Raw genomic sequence first — 24,799 nt, 5'->3', positions numbered from 1 at the left:
TGCATGCATTGGCCTGTGAAAATATTCTTTTTGCTGGCTGACGCATCAAGTATACTACTGTATTGGGCGGTTGAAGGCAAACTTCATTTGGCGAAAGTCAATGAATAAGTCTATTGCTAATCTACCAGTCCTCTTCATTCATACTCATACTCAACGCTATACATACATCGAATGTTCTTATCATCAGGACACCATCCATGAAAGACCAAGGGTATCTCCCGCCTCATTACTCGTCGCACCGCCAGGCGCATCAAGTCCAAAGTCCGGGTGCCCGCAATCAGAGGCTCGTCCCGCACGCGTATACGGTCCTGATAACTTTATCCGCGTACGCATATTTGACATTATACAGCGGGTCGCGAAAATCGTGACTGCTAAAGAACAAGACGTATTTCCCGTTGCCAAGGCGTACGATGTTGGCGCTTCAACGAGAACGCCGTCCTCACTGCCGATGCGGTCGAAGATCTTGACCGCATCTCCAATGAAGGTAATGCCGTCGCCTTCGATTTCTTGAAGCATGATTGGTGTACCGCCTGTTGGGCCTGATGCATCGCCCTCTATTTTGTAGATGAGATAATTCTTCCCGCTGTCGGGGTCTTTGAAGCCGCTCGCATCAATGGCGCCTTTGAGGTCATCTGGTCCGCAGACAAGAGGTTTCTCATCATATGTATAAGGACCAGTGGCATTCTTTGAGCGCGCGACACCAATGCAATGTCTACCAGCTTCAATCTCAGGACTCAGGTAAACGATGTACTCTCCACTATCGACGCGTCGAATGTCAGGTGCCCAGGTGTTCTCGCCTGTTGTCCAACCTTTATCGGGGAGGGCATCGTCCTGTTGCAGGGTCCATTCGCCGAGAAGATCTTGAGCCGTGGCGACTTGAAGTTTTCTGTAGTTGTCTGGTGGACCGCCGTTTGTTGCGACAGCTACCCATGATCCATCTTCGAGTTGGATGATTGATGGATCTGGAAAGTCGGCGTTGATGGCTGGGTTGAGTGTCCCGTCGTGTTTGACGGTCAACTTTAGTGCTGATTGACGAATGGTACCCGCTGAAACGGGGTTGAAAAGAAGGCCGAGAACGGGCCAGACAAGGCCTTGAGTGATCATGGTAAACTTTCTCTCGTAACTTTAATTGCGGACTCTTGCTAGAAGCTATGGCATAGTCTCTACCTGTGCTTTTATACCCGAGAGGATCTAGGCACAGCCTTCGATCTGCACTGCTTAGCTTGTTTCTACACCTCTCATACGTCAGTCGATTATGCTGTCAGCTGTCGATCACATCAGATTTCTTACTCTAATTTTAAAATAAGCAAGGTACAGCTTCCTTTTGGGTAAATCGCTGCGCATAGCTGCAGAATAAGCATAGCCTGCCATTATAGTGGGTATCGCTTATAAGACTGGCGAATGGTAATTCGGCATAATTGTTGTTTTCTGTTATCTCTTTCATGCGAAGGACCTTTTACCGACTCGTTTGTTGACCGCATAAATTTTGTTTGGGCTTTTGGCATGTTGATGCTGCAGCCCTTTGGCGAGTGAAAATTGGCATCGACAGGGGTGATCACTCTGGTGACTTTGAAGTGGCCCTTGGTATCGCGGATTATTCTGCGATTGGCCTTCGCATCCCCTGATGATTCGAGCCTGTCTGGCAACCGATCAAGCTAACAGGATACCCCAAGGACTCACGCCAGCACTTTAGTGGTTCTGATGAGCATTACGGGGAACTGGGTTTAGGCTGAAGGATAGATCATTCTTAAGTAATGTATATCATGTTTTCTAGCTAAAGCTTCCCCTTGACCAACTCTGCCAAAACACCCAAAGACGTCTTGGTGCTCATGATGTCCAAAAAGGGAATGTCTATCCGTACAACTGTCCATAACCACGAGCGAAACTCTGACGCAATCATGCTATCAACACCTAAGCTAGGTAGAGGTTTATCCTCGCTGATCTGATCTATAGCAACTAGGATTAGGTTAGAGAAGCGCGCCTTGATCAGTTGCATAATGGCGATGCGCAAGGCATCAGAATCTGCAACTGGGGCAAAAGCCGGCGACAGAGTCGAGAGAATGCTCTTGAACCCTTCTGCCGCGGAGACAACTACTGTGTGGCCATGCTGAGAAGTCACGTCCTGAGACTCTTTCTCAGCTAAAACGGAGGCTAGCAAGATAGAGGAGCGTGCTTCGTTTAGTACACCGTGGCTGGTAACGTCGAACACTTGAGCACTCAACTCGCGAATCGCAGCAGACTCCAAGCCAGTGAGTAGATGCGAGTCGTCAATCCGACCATCTTGCTCGCTATTTAATGCAAGATCGATGATCTGCAAGAATGCATCTTCGTTGAGCGGCTGGATACCTTTGAGGAGAAGCAAGCTTTCGATCTCAGGGTTCTCGTGCCGGTAGCCCACTTCCGAGATCATACCTAGACCAACCGCGACACAAGCCTGACCGCGCGAACGCTGCCATGGAGCAAAAGCGTCGAGAAAGCCGTTGGCCGAGCAGTAGTTGCTTTCAGTAGCTGTGCCGACTGTCCCCGAGACCGAGGAGGTAATGAGGAGAAAGTGGGGCTCGTTCTTTAGGTCTTTATCGACGTGGACCTGGAGCGCGTTGTGGAGGTTCCAAGTTCCTGCATAAGGACAGTCCTCAAATCCTGACGGCATGCTTAGGAAAAGCACCCGAAACAGTCCTGACCGAAACCAAGATAATGCTTGAGACGATCATGAGACTATACTACACACGACACAACTTTGGGTTTTACGGCCCATGGATTGCTTTTGCTCTAACAGCCATTGGCAATGCGGTCGTAGCAGACTTAGCAGAAGGAAGAGACAATGAGCCGCAAATCACAGCCGGTTACCGGTCTACCCTGATCCTCGCAGTGCGGGGTTTGAGCAAACAGGCCCGGAATTATTAGGTCAGTAGACTTTTGGCTATTCAAGTTCAGAAAGCCTTGAAGCCGGAGGATCTGCAGTTGGTTCAGACTCATGCCGTGGCTGCTTACATGGCGGATGATGAGCAGGCTCTTATGGCGGAACATTCGGATAGTTTATGGCCGATTCCGGTACTAGCGATAATGAATGAAAGCCTAGAGAGGACTAGGCTGAAGAACCTGATTGCCGGTGTTCGAGACCTTGATATACAATCTGTGTAGTCGAGAGGTTGTCGGTCTAGCAGTTGAGGGAGGAGACCGCCCAAGCAATGAGCTCAATCGCAACAAATGGCAATGGCCATGACACAGAATAGAGATAATATGCATGAGGCCTAAAATCTATACTATAGTAACACTTGGAACTGCAAAATAAGAGCTGAATATTAAACACGCTACCGTTGGCGCTATTGAATCGCGTTAGTGGGCGACTCAGATCCAGACTCTCGGGAAAGCTGTCACTATGGCGCTAGTGACTGAATTTGAGATTAAGGAACGGAAAAGATGTCGAATGAGGAGTAAATATTGGTACGTTCCTGATATGCATGGTCAGCACTAGAAAGTGGAAGCAGAAGATGCTTGACGAGGTCCCGCTATCACGTGGGATCATGATGCTCTGTGCAGTTGACACGGGGGAGCGGATAAATGCCGAGATTCTGAAATTACCCAAGTGACTGTAATAAGAGTATATCATCTGAATGGATTGAGGCAACATGTTTCAGAGATGAACTTGTAGCTGATCAGAGTCTGTCTCTCAATTCACGATTGACTTCTCGATATGTTGGTTCCCATCGCGGCACGATCATGTTATTGGCCTTGACGTCCAAATTTCAGGGTCCACATCAATGACATCTAACACCAAACCACTAAACACCAATAGCTCAACTACCGGACCCAAAAGGCGCAGGCTGAACGTCTCAACATGTACAACGCCACACTGCACTATCGAAAGCCCTCGGCATCACCAATTCCGCAATAGGGGACCAAACACCCGGAAAATACATAAAATACAACAGGCAATTCCAACTTTTCCTGTGAGCTTCAACCGTCCAACTCGGTCTGTCATTCATTCGTTATTGATTTGGTTTACCCCTACGCTCACTATGCGCTCCTTCATCGCCATCGCGGCTCTAGCCATTTCTGGCGCCGTTGCTGGTCCTTGCAAGCCTCGAACCACTGAGACTTCTGCATCTGTCGCTTCAGAGACTTCGTCTGCTGCTATTGAAGCTACCACTCTTCCTGCACCTCCCGTCGATTCTATCATTACCAACACTTGTACGGGTGGTGGTCTTACGAGCCTCGATCCGTTTGTCACTGACGGTGATGTTACCCTTAACACTAACGATGGTTACAATCCAGGCGGTGGAAGCTCTGACAAGAGCTGCGCTGCGCTTAGTGCCCAGTCTTCGGGAACTCGCAAGCGTCAGACTCTCGGAGACATCGCGGCGCTGAAGCAGTTGCTCACTGGTCTGAACGTGCGAACTCAGTATACCGTTCAGTTCTTTTACCTCGTCTTCACTCCTCCCCAGGCGACAACATCTTGTGTTCTCGAGGCGTTCATTGGTTCGCAGAAGTTCTTCACCACTGGCATCTTTTCTAATGGTGCTAGCGTTAGCTACAACGAGGTCTTGGTCTCGACTTCTGCTCCTGCTACCCAGGGTTTCTTGAACATCCAGACCACTTGCTCTGCTGGAGGTTCTGCTACGGTGCTTGTTGATTCTATCTTCATTTCTAACCAGGTAACTCCTGAGAACATCAATGACTTTAGACTTGACTTTGGAGGCGGTGACATCCGTGAGCCTGGTAATACCCCTGCTACTACTCAGGTTGCTCCGACTACTCAGCGTGGACCTGCTACCCAGACTCTTCCCGCCACTCAGAACGGTCCTGCTACACAAACTCTCCCTGCCACCCAGAATGGTCCTACTACCCAATCTGAACCTGCTACTCAGAACGGCCCTGCTACTCAGACTCTTCCCGCCACCCAATCTAAGCCTGCTACCCAATCTGAGCCTGCTACACAATCTGAACCTGCTACACAATCTGAGCCTGCTACTCAGAACGGCCCTGCTACTCAGACTCTTCCCGCCACCCAAAACGGTCCTGCTACACAATCTGAGCCTGCTACACAATCTGAGCCTGCTACACAATCTGAGCCTGCTACACAATCTGAGCCTGCTACACAATCTGAGCCTGCTACACAATCTGAGCCTGCTACACAATCTGAGCCTGCTACACAATCTGAGCCTGCTACACAATCTGAGCCTGCTACACAATCTGAGCCTGCTACACAATCTGAGCCTGCCACTCAGAATGGCCCGTCTACTGCCACCAATGCTCCTAACCAGGGTACTACAACCGCCCCTCAGAACCAAGGCACAGAGTCTACTCAAGGAACCGTCATCCCCACCGAGACTGCTGTCAACGGAGCTACAACTGCTGGCGGCGAGTCGAGCCAGTCCACATCCGCTGCCCAGAACAACCAGCAGACTACTGAAACCGCTCAAGGAAACTCCCAGTCCACTGGCACTGTTCAGGTTAATGCTCAGTCTACCACTTTCCCCGGCACTGGCTCCTCCGAGTCTACTTCAGCCCCTGTCAACGCTGCCTCCCAAGCCAGCACATCCTCCGCCAACGGCGATGCCTCAACTGATGGCAACTTTGCTTCCACCACTACACGTCCCGACACCCAGCCTGCTACTCCTACTCCCGTCGGCTTCCAAACCGTCACTGCGTTCGATCCTGATTCTACCGTCGGCCCGCTCAACAATGCTGAGCCTGCTCAGGATAACTGCGTCAGCACCAACCTGGTCCCCAATGGTGGCTTTGAGTCCGCATCAAGTGGTTGGCAGATCTCCGGAAACGCTGGTATCACCTACAACGGCGAGTTCGGTCCTCAAGCCCGTGCCAACAGCGGAAACCTCGCCATGTAAGTCTCACCATCCCCTTCCCCATCACCTAAACTAACAATTTCCAGGGCTCTCCACTGGCCTCAAAAAGACGGCGTCAAAGCCGGTTTCAAGCGCACCATCAGCGGCCTCGTCCCTGGCCAAACGTACTATCTCGGCTACGGCCACCACACGGGCAACGGCGCCCATCTTCCCTACTACGAGTGTGACATCCTCGTCAAGTTCGACGGTGTCAACTTTGATGATTTTGATCCTTTCTACGACCCTAATGCTTGGTGGCAGTACCGCAACCGCATGAACTATGTCACACCTACGCATTCTACTGTTGAGCTCTCGTTTGTTCTTACTTGTCAGAACAACCCAGCTTCTTTTACGCTTCTTATGGATGATGTGTTCCTTTCTGCTTGTCAGAAATAGATGGTGTTTTAGAAGGTAGGCTTGCTTATAGAGTAGACTTAATAGAGCCTTCATGATCCTCACTCACGGCTTACGATTCACGTGCACCTTTTCGTATGAAAATAAGCCTTGATGTATTGAGGCTTGTCTAGCCTATCGCGGCTCTTGTGTCCAATCAACTTCCACGCCAAGACTTTCGAAGTGTTCTAGCAACGCAGCAATGTCTTCTGTTTTAATCGTAATGGAGACAAGATTGACTTTATGAGCCTGAATTAATTTCCAACTCACATTACCTTTTCCATGAATCCTTTCAAGATCACGGTTCAAAGTTTCAAGCTGGAAGTGCTTTGGCTCTCCAACGACCTGTACAATTCCCGGCTCTTCAGGTGCAGACATTATATTGATCGAGGTATAAAGTGTTAATGGATTGAGTTGTAAGGTAGTCGTGGCGGAACGAAGAGGGTTATGTATACAACTGAGTCGCCCAATAAACAGTGCATAGCTGCTGTTGAGGAGCCCTCGAGCAGAATCTTTTGGGAACAATGAATGTCTGTTAGTTCCTAACAGTCTGTGACCTATGTATTAGCCATTAGCCTTGATTCACCTTTGGAAACTCACCTATCAGTGATAAGTTTGCAGGGGGGAACTCTGACAGTTCACGATAACAGAAGCTTTACTACACGATTCCTAGGACTTTCCTAACATAACTCCGAAGTATCCACATTGTATATGTTCTTACGAAAGACTTAGTAACGCTGAAACGTTAATGGAATTTGTATTTATAGGGAGTTCAATCTAGCTCTTTGGCCACGAACTCGGGCCACGTCAATGTCACTCCCAAATCTCCAAGCATTTCTCTCAAACCAACCAGATCAACGGTTTCAGATGTAAAAATGAGTAAATCGTCAACCCTGTGCCATGTTGCCCTATCCTCCCCATAAATTATTTCCAAGGCAACGTCAAGGTAGTCAAGGCTGAAAATCTCAATTTTCGGTAGGAGATATGAATATCCTATGCAAGTGGTCATTTTGATGATAGGTTGTCTCGGCGAAGGTTTTTAATTAAATGTTTGCTTGTTGTTGGATCTCTTGTGCGACGTCAGGAGATTGGGTTGCCGAGCGTGGTTTTATTCTTTTGGGCGTTGCTTGACGTATTGTGAATGATTCCCTTTGAGCCTCGAGATATGAATGTGAGAGGGTTGGTGTGAGCTGAACATCTGTACCTCATCGACAGGTTTGTTATCCGCTGCTGAACCCGGTGCGCGCCACGTCTCGTATTGTCATAGATGTTATGACGACATTTGTAGCGCGTCAATGCCGCTCTCTGCTGTGATTAGATGCTCAAGCATTGATACATATCAGACCTTGCAGTCTTTCACGGGATGATCGTTGATCAGTCTGATCGTCAAACATAAACAGTGGCATCAAACGAAGTGGTAATTGAGGGCGCGAAATAAACTCTATTATCGTCTATTTATTAAACTAGACGTTTGTCGTAACATCTTTTTTCATTAATCTCTTGAACATCTTACAGACGGGACTTGGTGTCCTCCTCACGGCCCTTTAGGTTAGGGTGAGGAGCGCGAACAGGTCGAGTGACAGCGTAGAAAGCAAAGCCCTGAGATTGGGTAGAGAACTGCCTATGCGTCAATATTGCGTCTCTCGAAGCGATGAAGGCGAATGGGTACTGACCTTGACCTTGGATCCAACGTGGAAGAAAGCAAAGTCACCGGGAACAAGGTGATGCGTGATACCAGTAGCCTCATCCTACGAATCATCAGTTTCACTATCGACAATAAGTCTTGCTAGGAACATACCAGCACGTCAATTTGACCACTCAAGACATACTTGCTCTCCTCAAAATCATAATGCGCAGGACGGGCAGGACCAGCCTCGATCTTGTAGAAACCGGATGTGATGTGAGCGGGGGCATCGGTCTTTGTGCGGATGGTATGGAAGTCAGCGACTGTGGCGTTCTCGCCTTGGGGCAGAGGGATGAACTCGTGGCCGGCGCCCTTGATGACGGTGAGAGGGACGAGTTTAGACATTTTGACGGCTTATGGGGTATGAAGAGTATGGAACTGAAAGCGGAGATACGGAAAGATAAGGACGGGCTTTTATACCTTGGGAGTTCAACGTGTAAGACACTTCGGTAACTGCCCCGATGCTGGGCAAGATTTGTGGGGAACGGATGTACTCCCGGTCTCCACTTCGACGCGGAGGTGAATTTGATGTTGAGTTGAAGTTGTCATTGCTCTTCCATTTCTGATAAGATAACTCAGATGAACGGTTGACTCATCATTTCTATAAGATATCTTCGGTATCTCTATGTAGAAATATTTCTTGACTATTCTCTTCATGCTCCTTTGTTGGCATCAAATGCTGGCCGAATTAACTCTCCGGGTTCTGGGGTTAGCGTAGCCGCCCGGACAAGACTCGGGATGTCTCCTCCACGTGATCGGAAAACTGTCATTACTGCCGAGAGGAGCTGAGTCTGTCAATCACATTAAGAGAAGTATATCTTGCGAGTGGACTGCGAGCAATTCACCAGAACCGTTGTTGTCTAGTCGAGTATACTATATGCTATACCCTCGCTAGGGGGCAAGAAACCTTAGGACCTTTACCCTAATATTTAGTTTAGTCTAAGCTTAGGGAACTCTTTACTGAGTTTATTTTGGCATGCTCTTTTAAAGTCTTAAGTTTTCTTGCTCCCTGAGCCCTTGACTTTGTATCTACAGTCATCTGGGTCCGGAGATTGTGAGCGCAATGATGTTGCCACTACGTTCAATCAGTGGGTAAAGCCTGTGGCGGTCGGCATGCCTTCGTTGGTTGTCATCAGCGGTCCAGTATCAATAGTATCATTACTCAACGTCTTTCTTCAGCTTTTGGACTCAATCAACCATTTCCACTGCGGTGGTTCGCATTGAGTAAAATATCGACCGGATAGACCAAGCAAGACATGTGCATATCGGTGTTTTGGCCGTCAAGTCTGCCTTGTAACTTGGCATTTATAACTGATTCAGAAATTAGTCCTTGCAATTGGACGCTCTCAACGACCTTGCGTTCGATGGCGAAAATCTCCCTTTGCTATTGGGTCACGACGCTGAGGCTGACAGACTAGAGCTCAGCTGGAACGCCACCAAAGTCCGTATCTGGAGATGCCAGCTCGTAACTGACTTTTTAGATAGTCCCTTTTCTTTGTCTTTGTTTTTGGTCTTTTTCATTTATATCTTCTTGTTATTTCATGCTTCTTCTCCTTTTGTGAATCCGATATGCAGCCTGATTAAAACTCGATGGACGCCATGAAGAAGCTCTCTGGCTGGAGAAAGACGGCTCTTTACCTTGCCATTCTCGCAACAATCCTCACGACCTTCCTAGTCACAGCTCTTATCATATCCCTTCATGTCATCAGCGGCGGCGGAGCATCTATCTTTGGAGAAACCGCAATCCTGAGCGGTTCATGCGATAGAGTCTCACGTGCAAATCTATGGATCCATCTCGCCATCAACGTTATCGGAACAGGCGTCCTCGGCTCATCAAACTTCTTCATGCAAGTCCTCGTTGCTCCAACGAGGCATGATGTCGATCGCGCCCATGCTTCAAAGCGCTGGGTAGAAATTGGCGTCCATTCCATTCATAACTTTCGCTTTCTTTCGAAGCGTCGGATTTTCCTTTGGGCGCTCTTCTCCCTTACCAGTATTCCTCTACATTTGGTCTTCAACGGTTCTGTCCTCGAGTCCAAGGCTACGAATGGATTTGTGGCCATCATGGTCTCGGAGACTTTTCTCAATGATGCAAGATTTACCCTTCCGTCTGTGACGACATCATCTAACTACACACATGCCCTAAACAGTGGAGGAGCACCCCCAACAAAACTATCAGGAGTATCAAGAGTTCTCTAAATGAAGAGTCCTGGGAGCGCTTAGAATTCCAAGACTGTATGCGACGCTATAATGATCTTGAAGTCCTCATGCTGAATCACCGGCATGTCGTTATGGTCATGAGCAATCAGAACAACACGCCTAGCTCTCAATGGACTCGAGCCAATGTTGTCAAAGAAGATAATGGCTGGGACGACCAAGATGCACCAAATTCCCTCTGGTTCGCAGGCCGGTACAATCGGTTCAAAAATTCACGGGGTCTCATCACAAATTCTACGAATAATAATACAGTACTTGGTTACTATATGCAGCTCGATCCAGACACTGGAGCCATCTACATGAACGAAACAAAGTATGAGCCCGCGTTTCGAACTATGAAGGTTGACTATTGTCTCTCCGAAATCTTTCACGCTCCCTGTCGACTGAGCATTGTAAATCCTCTTCTTCTTATTGTCTGCATCATGTGTATCTCTAAGTGCCTATTATGTTCTTATACCTTGAAAGTCAGATCTTGGAGTACTGAAGAGCCTCTCATGACTGTCGGGGACGCAATTTCTTCTTTCATTGCCAAGCCGGATACTTGCACAAAGGGAATCTGCACACTCGATGCTGAGGACCTGCATATGAAACTTGATCCAGAGAGAGCACTCGGCAGCTCACGGCCATGGAAGAAGAAACAGGTGTTAGCTGGGAATGCAGTAAACCCGGGGATTTGGATCCTTTCTTACATGCTTATCGGAAGCCTGTTAGTTCTTGGAGGGCTCCTCCTTGCACCTGCGCTGCAGACGCAGTCTTTGTAAGTAATTGCTCAAAACCTACATCGAAAGGCTAACACGTTGATATGTAGGCGAGAGTCGCGATTCGCACATCATCAGAAAAACGCCGACGTCAACGATGTGGGGCTCAAGTCAGCATCACTACTTGGTCTTACCATGATATCTAATACACCTCAACTCCTATTATCTCTATGTTACATGACGTTGAATGGACTGACAACTCGAATGCTTGCCGAGTTGGAATGGGCTAGCTATGCGATTAGCTTCAAGGCTTTGAGGGTGACTAACCCTAGGGGTGACCAACGATCAACATATCGACTGCAACTCCCTTACCGCTGGTCCATTCCACTACTTGCAATTAGTAGTATACTGCACTGGGTTTATTCCAACTGCTTCTATTTGAGTAACTACGAATGTAAGTGGTTTCATGCTGTGTCAGGAAATGGCAATAAGCGCTTGGATTCGTCCATTGACAACTCCTATTAGTCTATGACCCCATGATACCTTATAAAATCGCGGAAATCGATCGCGGTCTTCAATTCTCATCCGTGGCCATTTTGATCGGTTTTTCTATATCAGTAGTAATCGCGCTGAGTCCTATGATTCTAGCAAAGCGCCATCTGCCAGGCCAGATGGTCCTAGGAGGAAGCAACTCCAAGGTCATTTCGGCTGCTTGCCACTGCATCCCCATCAGTCCGAGCCATGCAACAGGAAAAGCCGGCGCGATTACTGTTCATCCCTTGGAGATATCGGAAAGCGGGGGCAGCCCTTTGGATTTGATGAAGACAATGAAACTGAGATGGGGAGAGGTATCAACAATAAATGCAGAGAGCGAGATTGGTCATCTTGCATTTGGAGTTGAGGAGCAGGGAGTCACAGCACCGATCGAGGGAAAACACTACAGTGGAAGAGCTTGTGATTCTTGATTTATTCCCTCTAGCAATGCTCAGATATTAAGCCTGGTGTGCGTAGCAACAGGCTTCGCCCGCATCATCAGCGGAGTCTTGATCCACAACGCAAAAGACTTCTGATCCACCCAATTCCGACTCTCTTCACACAACTCAAGATCATACTTAAACAGCAATGTCGCTAAAATGAGCCTCATCTCATGCATAGCCATGTTCTGGCCAAGACAGTTCCGAGGGCCAAATCCGAAGGGTTGGTGAGCCTCCCACATATCTCCAGCATACTTCGAATCCGTCTTGAGCCATCTCTCCGGCACGAAGGTATCGGCGTCCCTGAAGTTTGACTCAGAGTGGTATGTGGAGTAATGGTGGACTGATACACGCGTCTCTGGTGGGATATACTTGCCCAGGATTTGCTGGCCGCCTGGTTGAACGACTCGTGGACTTCCGATGGGAACTGGGGGGTAGACACGAAGGGCTTCCTTCAGACAAGCATTCATGTACTTTAGTTCGGCAAGGCGTTCGAAAGTAAGGTCGTCGGTATTCGTGAACTTGCCGCGAATCTCTTCGAGCAGTGTCTTCATCTTCTCGGGGTAGGTAAGCAGGTTATAAAGGCAACCGCTCAGCAGTGTAGCTAGAAAGGTTCTCAATGTCAATCATCGTGTACGTCTATCATAGGACCATTTCTAATACATACCAGTCGTCTCAGATCCAGCAAGCATGAACAGTTCCGCATTAGAGTGCATTTTCCTGAAGTGTAAGTCCCTTGCCCTCCTTTGCCGACATAACCAAGTTCCAAACATCAGGCTGATCAGAACCATTCTCCAAACGGTGATTTACACGATCTTCCGAGTGTTTGCAATGCGTGACGCGCTGTTGTGTAACTGACTTTGGTTCAAAACGTGTGAATATCGCATTGAGAATGGGGTAGTAGTTGATCATAGATGCAATCGGTAACATCTTGAGAGATTCAAAGATGGACCTCACCCAAGGGCTGTATTCGTTATGTACTAGAAGATTAAGAGGGTGTCCGAAGCATAACTCGGCCATTACGTCAAAGGTCGTGAAGTTGAGCAGTTGCGTCATCTCAACTGGTTTGGCACCGTCGTTTCCAACTTCGGAGATTTTATACATGAGAAGTTCTGAGTACTTCTTGAACAGAGGTGCTTGTTGCTTCAAAGCGCGCTCTGAGAAGGCCGGTGAAAATAGCCGTCGCACGCGAGTATGGTTCTCCGTATTGGTAGTAAGCATACTAGGAACGCCTAACACCTGTATAAGCCAAGCTTAATTACCTCCATATCAATTGCTTACCGTTCACCGGCTGTACAGAGAACTCCTGCGCCTTCTCCGTAACTTTAGGTCCATGGATATCATTCCAAGCTTCGCTAGCCGTATAGCTCACATCTGTCGGGCCAAAGCGAACAACAGGTCCATACCGATCGTGCAAACCCTTCATCCACTTGACATCCTCGCCCTTGAGCGAAGCCAACCAGTAAGGAATGCGGGTGATCCCGCAGATCTTCGGGCCGGGGATGTTCGCTAGCGGATGCAGCGTGGCATGATAAATTGCATTGCCGAGAAGATACAAGGCCAGAATGGCTATGGATGCGAGAATAGGTCCCATTGTTGACGCGGTTGTAGTGAGAGAAAAAAGGAATTGCCGAGGAGGAGAGAGAGGTGATTGAAGAAGAAATCTTGGGTGAGGACGGTGACTGGCGGCTACTGGCTTGTCGGAAAACTGACAGGTAACCAACATCATTGAGTCCCTTCTGCATCATCCCTGGTCGTAAAAACGTTCCTTTGCGGCGTTGCGCTGCAGGTGGGCACTCAAGCCGGGGCCTGCGCAAATGAAACAGAAGAACTTTTCATCAAATTTTCATCCATTACTGTACAAACGGTCCTATCCTGCTGAAACGACAGCCATTTTGTGCTCTTTTTCTTTGGCATTGACCCAGTCTACATATATGAACTCCTGCTCGCCCAACTCGGACATTCTTACAGAAATGTTTGAGACAGGAGCAGAGGTAATTGCTCACAGGGTTTATTCGCTTACGAGTCTCGTCCCGGGATTCTCATATCATGTTCGTTCTTGGCTCTTGCAATAGCTCAAACTCTATTTCCATTTTGTGCTGCTGTTATTGGGTATGAAGTTGTAGCGCGAGGTTCAGGACCAGGGGAATAGTTTCCCTGGAGCAGTCGTCTCTTCCCTCGCCGGCCAAGGAGTCATCATCTAGGTTTTCCTTTTATCAGCTTTATGTTGTAACAATTGGTTAGACATTATGGTGTAATGTCTAAGTTGTGAGCTAGATGTGTTATTTGCAGTTGGGACTTGTGGCTAAGGTTAAGCTTTAGACTGCTGACACATATGTCAGGGACACGGTATCTTTTTTCATAGTATAAGTTCCTATTGCAAAGCTTCATGCTGAAGCTTGCTAGAGTTTTTGTTTGATCCTCGAAGTGTCTAAGTTGTGAGCAAGATGTATTATTTGCAGTTGAGACTTGTGGCTGAGAGCTTAAATCAGCACAGAGAACTTAGTCTTGGGTTGGAATAGAAGGCCCCGAAACTCTAAATAAGACTTAAAAAGAGGTCAAGATGAGAAGTGACAATTCGCCACTGAAAACCCTTCAACATCTCATTCGCAACATGTTTTGGTATGATCTTCCCTGGGATATTCGTGTTGAGATACTCCAACACCTTGCCCAAGCCAGCACCTACGAAAAACGGTCTTTGAGTAACTATGCTTCAGTGGCTCGAGAATGGCAGCCAGTATTCGAGAAGGTGTCTTTCAAAAGATTAGTGATCACACCGTCTGAACTCGGCATGTTTCAAGCCGTATTTGATGTGATCCGGCGTAGACAATGCCTTCAACACATCGCTTACAGGCTAGAATTCCCTCGTCACAGGCTTGCTGATGACGACCATGTTGGAGGCTTTGGTGATGAGAACCTCTTTTTACAAATGCGTCTTATCTCACGCACAGGTGAGGGGGCCAACGATACCCTGTCTCGACTCCCTCAGCAACAGAAGGAGATTGACGAAGCTTTCACCACAAGCCTTCGCGCTTTGTTCTTGGAGCTTTCGTCTTGGAAGACTGACGAGTGTCTAAAAGGCTTCGAGCTAGAAATCGTTGCTGACACTGAAAGCGATTGGCAAAAGAATGCAACAAGAATTCGACGAACCTATCCTATGAGGTTTACGGGAGAGACGCGGGATTCAGTACCAGCGACTTCAGATACAACAGTCATCCGATATAGTCCCAATACCTGGCACAATACCCTTCGGGCCGCAGAGCTCGACTTTGTCTTCTTTCTTCGTCTGGCTCTGGAGCCTGGAAACATGTTATCTCCAATGGTTCATGTTGTCTCCAGCCTTTCCATCCTTCGCAAAAGCATTCGACAGTTCAGTCCTAGAGCAATCGCACATATAATCAGTCGTCTCCCGAATCTTAGGAAGCTAATTTGGGAAATTCGGCCATATTGCCACTGGCGAGCCGAGTATGCATTCTATCAGGCTCTCGAAGAAACCGGACAATTATGGCCTGCATCTATTGAAATGGTCAGAATTCGTCAGACACCAACATCAAGGCCTCCAAACGTCCTGGAGCCCAGCCATTCCCTGACTGCATTTTCACTGAATCTTTCTATGAAGTGCCAACACCTCACTACTCTATCGATCGAGCATGGTATCAACGCGTTCAACTTGTTGACGAGACCAGACATACTCCAGAATATCCAATATCTATCTTTCAAGTCTGAAGAACGAGTACTTGGTGAAGTTCCTCGAGCTTCAAATCACCTCTTCGGGTTTGTGGGTCAAGCTGTGTCTCGTTTACCAAGTCTGAGATTCTTTTTTATGTATAGCATGAGTGACACCTATGCAGGCATCATTTGTTACGAGCTGTCGAGTGAAGCTGTGAATCTGAACGTTAGGTGCAGCTGGTCATTTTATATCAACCAGGGGGACAGAAGCTGTTGGGAGAGAACCGGGATATTTTGTTCGACTGGTATCAAATGGAATATACAGCAGAGGGGCATTGATGAGGTCAGGTATTCCATCAAATGCATCAACGACCGATATGGCCAGCTCTGGTAACCCAGTCATCTTCTCAAGTCAAAGCTTAATCCGGAGATATCACGAGGAAGGAGTTCACAGCCATGTGCCTCACAGATGTACCTCCTACGGTTTGGATTCCCCCATCACCTTCCGTCTCAGAATGGCTTCACAACCATGAATGTCTCCTTCCCTAGCTGGCAACAATCTCCTTTATGACGCCAGACTTGGTGATGGTGTCTTTTTCCCTTCTCCAGCCCTCTCGTCGCCTCGTCCGCCCGCTGTTGTTAGTTCCCATCCCCGATTCTACAGTCATTTCGGACACTAGGAAGCTAACATGATGAATAGTAACGCGTCAAAAGCTCTCAATTTCCCGTTTTCCGTAAGCAACATGCTCTTCCTGGTTGGCCTCTGGGAGACACTAACAATGATTGCAGTTTACCTTCAAACTTCAACCACCGTAAGTGTTCATCAGGTTCGTTTGTCTACTTGGTACTCACGTGATCTTAGATGAACTCCGATCGCCGATCCTCCCACCGGCCCGTTTGGGTCGTTGTTTTTCGAGAGGTATGATCCTTACTACCAACTGTCGATTTTCTACCTTCTATCCCACGGTCGCATGCGATTACATAGTGCAATTTGCGAGAGTCCCAGAGCCATTCTACGATGCGAGGAGTTCAAGAACATGCGATTGTCCTAACTGTGCTATTAGGCTATCCCCCTTATACGCCGCCCTGAGCGAGGTGGCTGGCCTGGGTGCCCTCCCATGGCCGAGGAGTGGGTGTTTGCCCGCCTGGAGCGGCTCGATCCGGGCCTCCGGCGGTTCTCCGTCCCTGCCCGAGTGGCAGTGCGTTGCTGGTTCCCGGGCGTTCGAGCCCGAAACGATCTTTCTCGCGCTGGGCGTCTAGCCCAGCGAAACCGCGACATGGCGGTTCTGTCTCGCGCTCGCGCGCGAGCACGCGAATTCGTTGCGCTCCGCAATGAGATCAACCCTGGGCCCCTGTCCCAGACAGAGGAGGAGGAGGAGGAGGATGATTTCCTTGTCCCCCGTCGTTAAAATTCCCACCGTCGTTCTCGCTTTCCCTGGTAGCGCGCTATGGAGTCGGTTCTCGCGATGCGAATATTCTTAACCAGATATACCTTGTTCGCACCACCGAGTACCAGACCTACTGGGAACTTCTATACTTTACCTCATCGACTATCATTAAGTGCGCCATCGGTTTTACATCCATACGCCTCTACCGTCGGAACCGGGTTGTCTTTTCTATATGCGTCAACATGTCGATTATGGTCATCGGGACAGTACTGGCCCTGGCATTCGTGTTTGCCAATTGCAAGCCTTTCAATGCGATATGGAATCCAGCTTTGTGAGCTTATAATTCCTCGTATTAGCGTCAGTACTTAAATCAGCTAACGGGAGTGTCAGAGGGACTTGTCAGAAGGTCATCAGCTTGCAGACGGTGAGCTACATCGTTTCGGCTATCCAAATGGCGACCGACTGGACATGTGCGATCATTCCCTTCTTCATCGTAGTAGGACTACAGATGTCTCGGCGCAGAAAGATATCCGTCATCGCTATCCTCGGTCTTGGTGTTTCAGCGAGTATTGCGACCTGTATTCGGATGCCCTATCTGAAGTACTATGACGTGGTGAAATATCCAAATGAGATCGCTTGTACGTTTGGATACGTTACTTTTCCTTGGCCTATAGGTACATCTTCTAACTTTCGTCTTATTTAGATCATCTCGGCGTCGTCAGTATCACCTCCAACGTTGAATGCTGCCTAGGCATCATCGCGTGTTCTCTACCACCGCTCCGAAAGCTGTTCAACTTCTACTACGGCTCCTCTCACGAAGGAAACTACCAGTACACAGGCAAATTGAGTTCCACAAATCTGCCTTGTAACACATCAATATCTGCATACACTTGCTAATTATCGCAGAGCGAGAACGTTCTTCAAAATTCCGGTCATGGTATCAGGTTGGATTCAATCAATGGCCGAAAAGGAACATTTCACGCATCAGCCCAACGTGTTCCATCACGAGCTCGAGATCACGAGACAGGCAATGATAATTCAAGCAGCAAGGGAATTATACGGGAAACGGAGGTCAGAGTTAGCTCATCGAGGTATAACTCGTAGCCCGAAATGATTTGCGCGAGGTGTCACATGAGAGCGTCATGATGTTGGCCAAGCCTAACATTGTATGAAAATGCCGGTTCAAAACTATAGAAGTCATAGAAATACATAAGAAGAAATGCAAAACTAGAAATTATATATCGCTAGAGGTCATTTTGGACCCAGTGCAAATGTCTGATGAACTAGATACCCGTCGCACTGGATCTGATACGATCGGCTGGGTTATCACCTTAACTTGTGCACACGCTATGCACACCAACTTCTGTTAGCGCATAATCGTCAACTAATATTTTCTCCAGTCTACCAAGTCTCGTGCAGCGGCTTCACATTAAAATTCCGGCAATTGCCAAGCCCGGACAGTCATCGTATGGAACTGATTACGCCCTCTTGTGCCAATTATAACAGGTTTGTAACATAAAGGGAAGCCAATGATTGCCATTCCTGGTGATGCTGACGCGGGGTTGAGGATAAGCTTACTGCGCTGACGCTGCTGACATCTTCTCAATGACTATAAGAACCTCGAAAGATCAATCTTCACGACTGATCTAATTCTGTAGAACGCTTGTCGTATTGCCGTAATATCACCAAAATGGCAATCACTGATAAAATCCACCCGATTTACAGCCTCTGGTTCCTCTGGGTCGACCCCATCCTGACTCTTGTCGGGATGTATGTCAACTTTGTCGACCACGATCTCGCCATGCAGGCCTTCTTCATAAATTACCCACCAACAGACCACTTCCGCTGTTTCATCTACCAGATCGGCGGCATGGGCACGTCATACCTAATCATCCTCGTCGTACTACTACGCTACACGCACGACATCAACATCTGGAAGATAGTGCAGCTAGCTATCTTACCAGCTGACTTCACCATGCTCACGGCTATATACATCGGCATGCGCATCTCGGGTAATTTAGCGATTGCGGATTGGCGCTCGGAAGATTGGTTTAGTATTGTTGTTACGGGTATCTGCACTGTTCTCAGAATCGCGTTTGTTCTGGGCGTTGGGGTCAAGGATACGAGGGGGAGAGCCAAGAGGGCTTAGTTCAGCCAAGAAGGCACAGCCGGTAGGGCTGAAGAGATGAGATTTTGGTGGCGGACGGGATGAGATGGCTAAATTCGCTTCGTGGGTTGGGTTAGCAAGCTCAAACTTGAGGCTCTGCTTGCGCCGCAAACTCACGATGACCTCAAGACGCCAGTCCCTGGATCGGAAGAGTTTTCCAGTGTCGTATAGTAATGTACAGAACCCCACTATTGACTGAATTTTCTCTCTGCTACTGTTTCATTCTTCCGCCGTGGAAAAATGGAATCAATGCTGTTTTCTGGTTTGATTACAAGTGGAGACTCGTTAATTCCTAAAGCGGTATAAATCCCAACTCTTTGATGCCCAAGCAGGAATTTCACGCGGATCCGCAGAGTTCATGACTCGATTTCTCTCCTGGCAATCGAGTGCAAATGTGATCACCACTTTGAGTTCTCTTAAACGTCTGCCTGATAATCCCTGCCATTGCAAAAATTGGGGTTTTGTTCTGTGGAGGAATTCGGCCCTTTACCCAGAATCGCGGGGGTCATAGCGCCCCCGTGATATCCTCGTTCTACCCAAATCGCGTTGTCTACCATGCGAAGAAGCTATACACAGGTCCGTTTCTTTCCGTCGTGTTGGAGATGGTGGAGTTTTTGTAGTCATCTGCTTGAGGCAACGGGCCGACAGTCGAAACGAGCAGAGTCGGTCATCCAAGGTTCTTACCCTGGACACGGAGACAGAGCGTGTTGAGCACGTCTCCGCATGTTTGTTCGCCATGGGGAAGTGTTAAGGTTGATTTGTGGGTTTGTGGTGCAATTGGACGGGGGACGTCGGGCGCGGTATTTTACGCGACTGCTGTTGATGATGCCGATTCTCCGGTAGCAAATCATAACATCTCACGACAAGAGGTCTAGATTGAGAAACAAAAGTTTAATTGATATTAGTTGTGTTACATTCTGGTGATTCGTAAGCTGTTAATTGAAGCCAAACATGAGATCCGTTGGCTAGCGTAGGGTAGCTTTCTCACAGTGAAGCATCGTCATGTTACTGATTGACAGCCAAGAGATGCGGCTGAATCATGGCGAGATCGCAAACGCTCTAGTGCTCGCTTCAGCGGCCGCTTTCATTCAATCAGTCTAGTCTACCACGAGATCCCATCTTGGCATGGGAATAGCAAAGCCTTCGACTTGGCATTGCCTTATGCCTTCTGTTTCCTTTCCATCTCCTGATACCTAACAAAAACTCACTTCGGCCATGCCAGGCTAGGAGTACTTGTGCCAACTTCTTCACGCCAACGTTCCAACGTTGGTCCTTCATTACGGAATGGCTTGTTTTCCCAGGTGGAGAGAAACAGGGCGACCGTCAACCGCTCCCGTGACGTAAAAGGCTTGCCGTAGAACATTTCTAGAAAAGGAACATCATTCATCCGCGGCTAGTCTCATGTCGATCCCTCCCGGGACTTGAAAGAGTGGACATGCCATTGGTCTACCCACCGGACCGACACATTCAATGCGACCCTTGAAAGGCTTCTCGGCAATGATGGATGGTTCGATGAACCTGTAGGAGTAGAGATCATCCGAGTAAGCATCATGTCACTGGTGATGATTGCGCGGTGATCCCGCTCTAAATGCTTTCGATCCTACGTCGCCTACCAACCTACCTTATCGATACAGGAGACGCGTTATGGAACTCCACCCCATAATCGGCTCAGACGGCATCTTCTGATGGAGAACCAGCGGCGAATCTTTCGGTGCTACCGCCATGGGCACGCTCCGCATTAGTTTTATTCCCCATAACTTTGTGTCGTTGCATTTTGCGGTGCCCCATGGCGAAACAGACTACTCACATAAAGTCTCTCCAGACTTGTGGAATTGTGGGTTGCATATAAAAACCTGGGGTTTGCCGCGACAAGCAATTCTCTTCCACCAGCCTACAGGTGTCACTGACAACCTTTACTCCTCACTACTCATTATACAATTGTAATTCTTTCACCATGGGCAAGAGTCGACAGAACTCGACCACCACGGTCGATCGTGAGAAGGATGAGATCCAAAAAGCAATGGGCCACGAAAAAGCCGAGTTCGAAGCCCTTGAAGTAGCTCGTCATGGCGGTCGTGAGATCGACGAGCTCATTGACGACATGGAGCGCCAGCTTGATGAGTCTGGTGGTCTGAATAAGGGCTTCTTCCAGATCCAGTTCGCCAACCCCAAGCACTTTACCTGGCTCCTGGTAGCGTTTGCATCCATGGGTGGTCTCCTCTCCGGTCTTGACCAGTCTCTCATCAGCGGCGCGAACTTGTTCCTGCCCGACGACCTTGGTCTCACTGAGCATGAGAACAGTCTTGTCAACTCTGGTATGCCGCTTGGTGCTGTTGGTGGCGCGCTGCTTTTGTCGCCTGCAAACGAGTACTTTGGTCGAAAGGGCGCTATTATCATCTCTATTATTCTTTACACTATTGGTGCTGCCTTGGAAGCTGGTTCAATCAACTTTGGTAAGTCGTCTGCCTCCGCGCGATCATCATCACCATGCTGACTATTCAGGTATGATTGTCTCATCACGTGTCATTCTCGGTCTCGGAGTCGGTCTCGAAGGTGGTACAGTCCCTGTCTACGTCGCCGAAACCGTCGAGCGCCGAATTCGCGGTAACCTTGTCTCTCTGTACCAATTCAACATCGCCCTCGGTGAAGTCCTTGGCTACGCTGTCGGCGCAATCTTCCTTAACGTCCCCGGCAACTGGCGCTACATTCTGGGTTCATCCCTCCTCTTCTCAACCATCATGTTCTTCGGCATGCTCTTCCTCCCCGAGTCTCCCCGTTTCCTCATCCACCAGAAGCGTCACCTCGATGCATACAAGGTTTGGAAGCGCATTCGCGGTATTGAGGACCGTGAGTCTCGTGAGGAGTTCTACGTCATGAGTGCCTCTGTCATTTCAGAGGAGAATGCTGTCGCTGAGGGTGCCAAGAACCATCGCTTCCCTTGGATGGACTTCTTTACTGAGCCCCGTGCTCGTCGCGCTCTTGTCTACGCCAACATTATGATTCTTCTTGGTCAGCTTACTGGTGTCAACGCCATCATGTACTACATGTCTGTTCTTATGAACCAAATTGGCTTTGACAAGAAGGAATCCAACTACATGTCCCTTGTTGGTGGTGGATCTCTTCTCCTAGGCACTATTCCTGCTATCTTCCTCATGGAGAGGTTCGGTCGACGCTTCTGGGCCATCACCATGTTACCTGGATTCTTTATTGGACTGGTGTTGATTGGTGTCAGTTATCAGTTCGACGTCAAGACTCAGCTGCAGACTGTCGAGGGTCTTTACCTCTCCGGCCTTATCATTTATATGGGCTTCTTTGGTTCCTACGCCTGTCTGACCTGGGTCGTCCCTTCAGAGGTTTATCCCACCTACCTTCGAAGTTACGGAATGACTACATCTGATGCTCTTCTCTTCCTCGCCTCTTTCGTCGTCACCTACAACTTCTCCGCCATGCAGAATGCCATGGGCAGGACTGGTCTTGCTCTGGGCTTCTATGGTGGTATTGCGTTCATTGGTGAGATCTACCAGATCTTCTTCATGCCTGAGACCAAGAACAAGACTCTGGAAGAGATCGATGTTGTCTTCTCGCGACCTACCATGGATATTGTTAGAGAGAACTGGGCTGGTGTTAAGGAGACCACCCGCCTCCTACTCACTGGACATTGGCACAAGGTCTTTGTCGAGCAGGCTATGACAGATCCCAAGGATCAGGTCCAGATCTCTCATGCTTAGATGATTACTATGATGTTGGTGGTGGATGGGGTTGGTTATTTAACGTTGATGATACCAAGAGTAACTAGTTACTATTAATGACAACTGAATGCTCAACTATGCTAGTGTGCCTTCTGCGTGAAAAGTCTAAAGCCATGGGACGAGTTACAGTTCAAGATCCTGCCATGTAATCGAATCATGTTGATTCTCCTTAGGCTATTCTAAACTTATCCAACGTAATTTAAACCCGATTAAATTACCCTCGGTATCTCTAAATTATGTTAAACTTCTCTAAGTATGTCTGTCCTTTGTGATAGAAATCATCCCTTTTAGCCTGCGTCCAAATATCCATACCCCGAACCCATTACCACCGAATAATCATTTTAGCTTTCCTGTCCATCATATCTATAAACACCACGATTCTCAAGTTGCGTCTGGAACAAACTCTGTGGTTCAACTCGCTTCCCCGTCTCCAGCAAGGTAGCATTGCCCTTTGGATCGTTACCCTGGTCTCCGCACCCAATGCACCAATTGATGCCGGTAGGTGGGGACTCGAACTCACAACGCCCATCTATGTTCCAACCAACACCACCATTGATGGACCAACCGTGACCTGAACCCTTGGTGTTGCGGTTCACGAAGTACGTTGCTACTGAGGTATCTTCTACCAACAAACCCTGAGCCCATCTCTGATGAGGGTATATAGTCTGAGAATCAGACTTGGTCTTGTGACGGAGGATAGCATTGGGACCAGGCGTCAACGACCCCGTGGCGACGGAAAAGCAGCGCGCAGAAGGGATACCAACTTGTTCACAGTCTTGAACAAGAACTTGTGAACCTTGGATCAAGATGTCAAAAGGAAGCGCACTTCCCGAGATATCTTTATCTCGGTTCATGGTAGTGTTCTGGATGGTGATGCGAGAGACATCTTGGTCAATCTGGAAGAACTTGTTGAAGCCTTTCAGAGTGAGACCACTGACCCAACTGTCAACTGTCCAAGATGGGAAGCGGACGGCAGCAGCGTTGCACGTCTTGTCACTGAGAGAGGCCCCAGAGCAAGTGTCGGGTACCTCAATGGAGAGATCCTTGATACCCATCTCACTGTTGGTTTCAGGAGGGGTATAGACAATGAGCTCTGGCTGCAGATAGTCCAAGTCAAGATTGTCTGTCAAGGGTATCCTGAGGGTGATGTTGTTACCATAGACACCGCTGATCTGATTTGGCGTCATAAATCTTTTGTTCTCCTACATAAAGTTAGTACATACACAGTTACAAGCGAGGATGACTACATACCGGTATCCAGGTTTGGGATGAATCGTCTCGCACCAGACTGCTCATGCCATTGGCCTTGATCCACGATTCTGTGGCTATTCTAGAAACGTAGACTAGTTGGTCCACTGCAAAGCCAGTGCTGTTGACGACCTCGACTGAAGAGGAGCCGATGGGAACATAATCATTGGTGATGTTTGACCTGAACCCGTACCTGGGCTTGACAGTATTGCTAGAACCAAGCGTGAAAACAGGTACAGATGGCTTCTCGCTCAATGACAGAACGGTTTTACCACCAGCAGACCCGGTGACGACAACGTTGCTAGAGAGGTTCAGGCCTGCGGTCATAGACCATTTACCAGGAGGCAGGATGACAGAGCCACCGCCCGAAGAAGCAATGCTATCAATAGCAGCTTGTATCGCCGGCCTCACATCAACGCTATTATTAAAAGAAACAGTGATGTTGGGGGCGGTGATGTTGGGCAGTATGATAGCAGAGTTATGATACCCAGCAAAGCTAAAGTCAGGGATCACATCCCCACGAGAACTCATGACTGTCGTCCAATCAAACGCATGATGCTTTTTCTTAGCCAGCGTGAAGTAGGTAGCACACGTAACAGTGATAGTGACGATGATAAAAATGGCAACGACGGAGAAAATGGTCCAGCGAGAGAAACACTGTCGAGGAAGAGGCATCGGGAAAGTTCCAAAAAGGGGAATAATTCAGGTGGGGGAGTAGCAGTCCTGCTACTCATGTCGGAGTGAGGGGTTATATAAACCGTCAAAA

At 48.4% G+C, this 24,799-nt stretch overlaps 12 protein-coding genes across 12 annotated transcripts; 7 read left to right on the top strand and 5 right to left on the bottom strand.

Moving 5' to 3' along the window:
- Positions 1-94: 94 nt before the first annotated feature.
- On the bottom strand, positions 95-1,126 carry FOXG_10071 (uncharacterized protein). The gene has a single exon (XM_018389313.1). It carries the CDS (start codon positions 1,102-1,104, stop codon positions 184-186), a length of 921 nt encoding a protein of 306 aa, XP_018247551.1. The 5' UTR covers positions 1,105-1,126; the 3' UTR covers positions 95-183.
- A 648-nt stretch (positions 1,127-1,774) lies between these two features.
- FOXG_10070 (uncharacterized protein) lies at positions 1,775-2,650 on the bottom strand (the record flags this gene model as incomplete). Its single annotated transcript, XM_018389312.1, has 1 exon — positions 1,775-2,650. The coding sequence occupies one exon, from the start codon at positions 2,648-2,650 to the stop codon at positions 1,775-1,777; it is 876 nt and encodes a 291-aa protein (XP_018247550.1).
- Positions 2,651-3,461: 811 nt separating this feature from the next.
- FOXG_20213 (uncharacterized protein) lies at positions 3,462-3,590 on the top strand (the record flags this gene model as incomplete). Its single annotated transcript, XM_018400475.1, has 1 exon — positions 3,462-3,590. The coding sequence occupies one exon, from the start codon at positions 3,462-3,464 to the stop codon at positions 3,588-3,590; it is 129 nt and encodes a 42-aa protein (XP_018247549.1).
- A 429-nt stretch (positions 3,591-4,019) lies between these two features.
- Positions 4,020-6,242, top strand: FOXG_10069 (uncharacterized protein; the record flags this gene model as incomplete). Its single annotated transcript, XM_018389311.1, has 2 exons — positions 4,020-5,845; positions 5,894-6,242. 2 exons carry the CDS (start codon positions 4,020-4,022, stop codon positions 6,240-6,242), a joined length of 2,175 nt encoding a protein of 724 aa, XP_018247548.1.
- Positions 6,243-7,245: 1,003 nt separating this feature from the next.
- Positions 7,246-8,500, bottom strand: FOXG_10068 (uncharacterized protein). Its single transcript, XM_018389310.1, has 3 exons — positions 8,038-8,500; positions 7,913-7,987; positions 7,246-7,856 (listed from the first exon to the last, which is right to left on the bottom strand). Exons 1-3 carry the CDS (start codon positions 8,266-8,268, stop codon positions 7,749-7,751), a joined length of 414 nt encoding a protein of 137 aa, XP_018247547.1. The 5' UTR covers positions 8,269-8,500; the 3' UTR covers positions 7,246-7,748.
- A 1,022-nt stretch (positions 8,501-9,522) lies between these two features.
- FOXG_10067 (uncharacterized protein) lies at positions 9,523-10,901 on the top strand (the record flags this gene model as incomplete). The annotated part of the gene is made up of 2 exons (XM_018389309.1): positions 9,523-9,990; positions 10,074-10,901. The coding sequence occupies 2 exons, from the start codon at positions 9,523-9,525 to the stop codon at positions 10,899-10,901; spliced, it is 1,296 nt and encodes a 431-aa protein (XP_018247546.1).
- Positions 10,902-11,823: 922 nt separating this feature from the next.
- Positions 11,824-13,406, bottom strand: FOXG_10066 (uncharacterized protein; the record flags this gene model as incomplete). The annotated part of the gene is made up of 4 exons (XM_018389308.1): positions 11,824-12,416; positions 12,480-12,532; positions 12,672-13,044; positions 13,094-13,406. 4 exons carry the CDS (start codon positions 13,404-13,406, stop codon positions 11,824-11,826), a joined length of 1,332 nt encoding a protein of 443 aa, XP_018247545.1.
- Positions 13,407-14,426: 1,020 nt separating this feature from the next.
- On the top strand, positions 14,427-16,890 carry FOXG_10065 (uncharacterized protein; the record flags this gene model as incomplete). The annotated part of the gene is made up of 4 exons (XM_018389307.1): positions 14,427-15,586; positions 16,182-16,293; positions 16,344-16,400; positions 16,546-16,890. 4 exons carry the CDS (start codon positions 14,427-14,429, stop codon positions 16,888-16,890), a joined length of 1,674 nt encoding a protein of 557 aa, XP_018247544.1.
- A 221-nt stretch (positions 16,891-17,111) lies between these two features.
- On the top strand, positions 17,112-17,766 carry FOXG_20212 (uncharacterized protein; the record flags this gene model as incomplete). The annotated part of the gene is made up of 3 exons (XM_018400474.1): positions 17,112-17,200; positions 17,260-17,507; positions 17,573-17,766. The coding sequence occupies 3 exons, from the start codon at positions 17,112-17,114 to the stop codon at positions 17,764-17,766; spliced, it is 531 nt and encodes a 176-aa protein (XP_018247543.1).
- Positions 17,767-18,490: 724 nt separating this feature from the next.
- On the top strand, positions 18,491-19,591 carry FOXG_10064 (uncharacterized protein). Its single transcript, XM_018389306.1, has one exon. It carries the CDS (start codon positions 18,560-18,562, stop codon positions 19,016-19,018), a length of 459 nt encoding a protein of 152 aa, XP_018247542.1. The 5' UTR covers positions 18,491-18,559; the 3' UTR covers positions 19,019-19,591.
- Positions 19,592-20,789: 1,198 nt separating this feature from the next.
- Positions 20,790-22,863, top strand: FOXG_10063 (MFS transporter, SP family, major inositol transporter). The gene is made up of 2 exons (XM_018389305.1): positions 20,790-21,489; positions 21,539-22,863. Exons 1-2 carry the CDS (start codon positions 20,991-20,993, stop codon positions 22,762-22,764), a joined length of 1,725 nt encoding a protein of 574 aa, XP_018247541.1. The 5' UTR covers positions 20,790-20,990; the 3' UTR covers positions 22,765-22,863.
- On the bottom strand, positions 22,818-24,739 carry FOXG_10062 (uncharacterized protein). The gene is made up of 2 exons (XM_018389304.1): positions 24,037-24,739; positions 22,818-23,987 (listed from the first exon to the last, which is right to left on the bottom strand). The coding sequence occupies exons 1-2, from the start codon at positions 24,706-24,708 to the stop codon at positions 23,127-23,129; spliced, it is 1,533 nt and encodes a 510-aa protein (XP_018247540.1). The 5' UTR covers positions 24,709-24,739; the 3' UTR covers positions 22,818-23,126.
- Positions 24,740-24,799: the final 60 nt, after the last annotated feature.

Source organism: Fusarium oxysporum, chromosome 11 (genome assembly GCF_000149955.1).
Source record: "Fusarium oxysporum f. sp. lycopersici 4287 chromosome 11, whole genome shotgun sequence".
Classification (NCBI taxonomy): Eukaryota; Fungi; Ascomycota; class Sordariomycetes; order Hypocreales; family Nectriaceae; genus Fusarium; species Fusarium oxysporum.
Note: the sequence above shows the minus strand (reverse complement) of the source record. Positions and strands in the feature narration are given on the sequence as shown.

Excerpts from the sequence above, each read along its gene's own strand:
- FOXG_10071 (XM_018389313.1), bottom strand. The coding sequence starts at position 1,104 with ATGATCACTCAAGGCCTTGTCTGGCCCGTTCTCGGCCTTCTTTTCAAC.
- FOXG_10068 (XM_018389310.1), bottom strand. The coding sequence starts at position 8,268 with ATGTCTAAACTCGTCCCTCTCACCGTCATCAAGGGCGCCGGCCACGAG. Across the intron at positions 7,988-8,037 it reads GTGGTCAAATTGACGTGCTG|GATGAGGCTACTGGTATCAC; the intron begins GTATGTTCCTAG and ends GATGATTCGTAG. Across the intron at positions 7,857-7,912 it reads ACGTTGGATCCAAGGTCAAG|TTCTCTACCCAATCTCAGGG; the intron begins GTCAGTACCCAT and ends ACGCATAGGCAG.
- FOXG_10064 (XM_018389306.1), top strand. The coding sequence starts at position 18,560 with ATGGCAATCACTGATAAAATCCACCCGATTTACAGCCTCTGGTTCCTC.
- FOXG_10063 (XM_018389305.1), top strand. The coding sequence starts at position 20,991 with ATGGGCAAGAGTCGACAGAACTCGACCACCACGGTCGATCGTGAGAAG. Across the intron at positions 21,490-21,538 it reads AGCTGGTTCAATCAACTTTG|GTATGATTGTCTCATCACGT; the intron begins GTAAGTCGTCTG and ends CTGACTATTCAG.
- FOXG_10062 (XM_018389304.1), bottom strand. The coding sequence starts at position 24,708 with ATGCCTCTTCCTCGACAGTGTTTCTCTCGCTGGACCATTTTCTCCGTC. Across the intron at positions 23,988-24,036 it reads CATCCCAAACCTGGATACCG|GAGAACAAAAGATTTATGAC; the intron begins GTATGTAGTCAT and ends AACTTTATGTAG.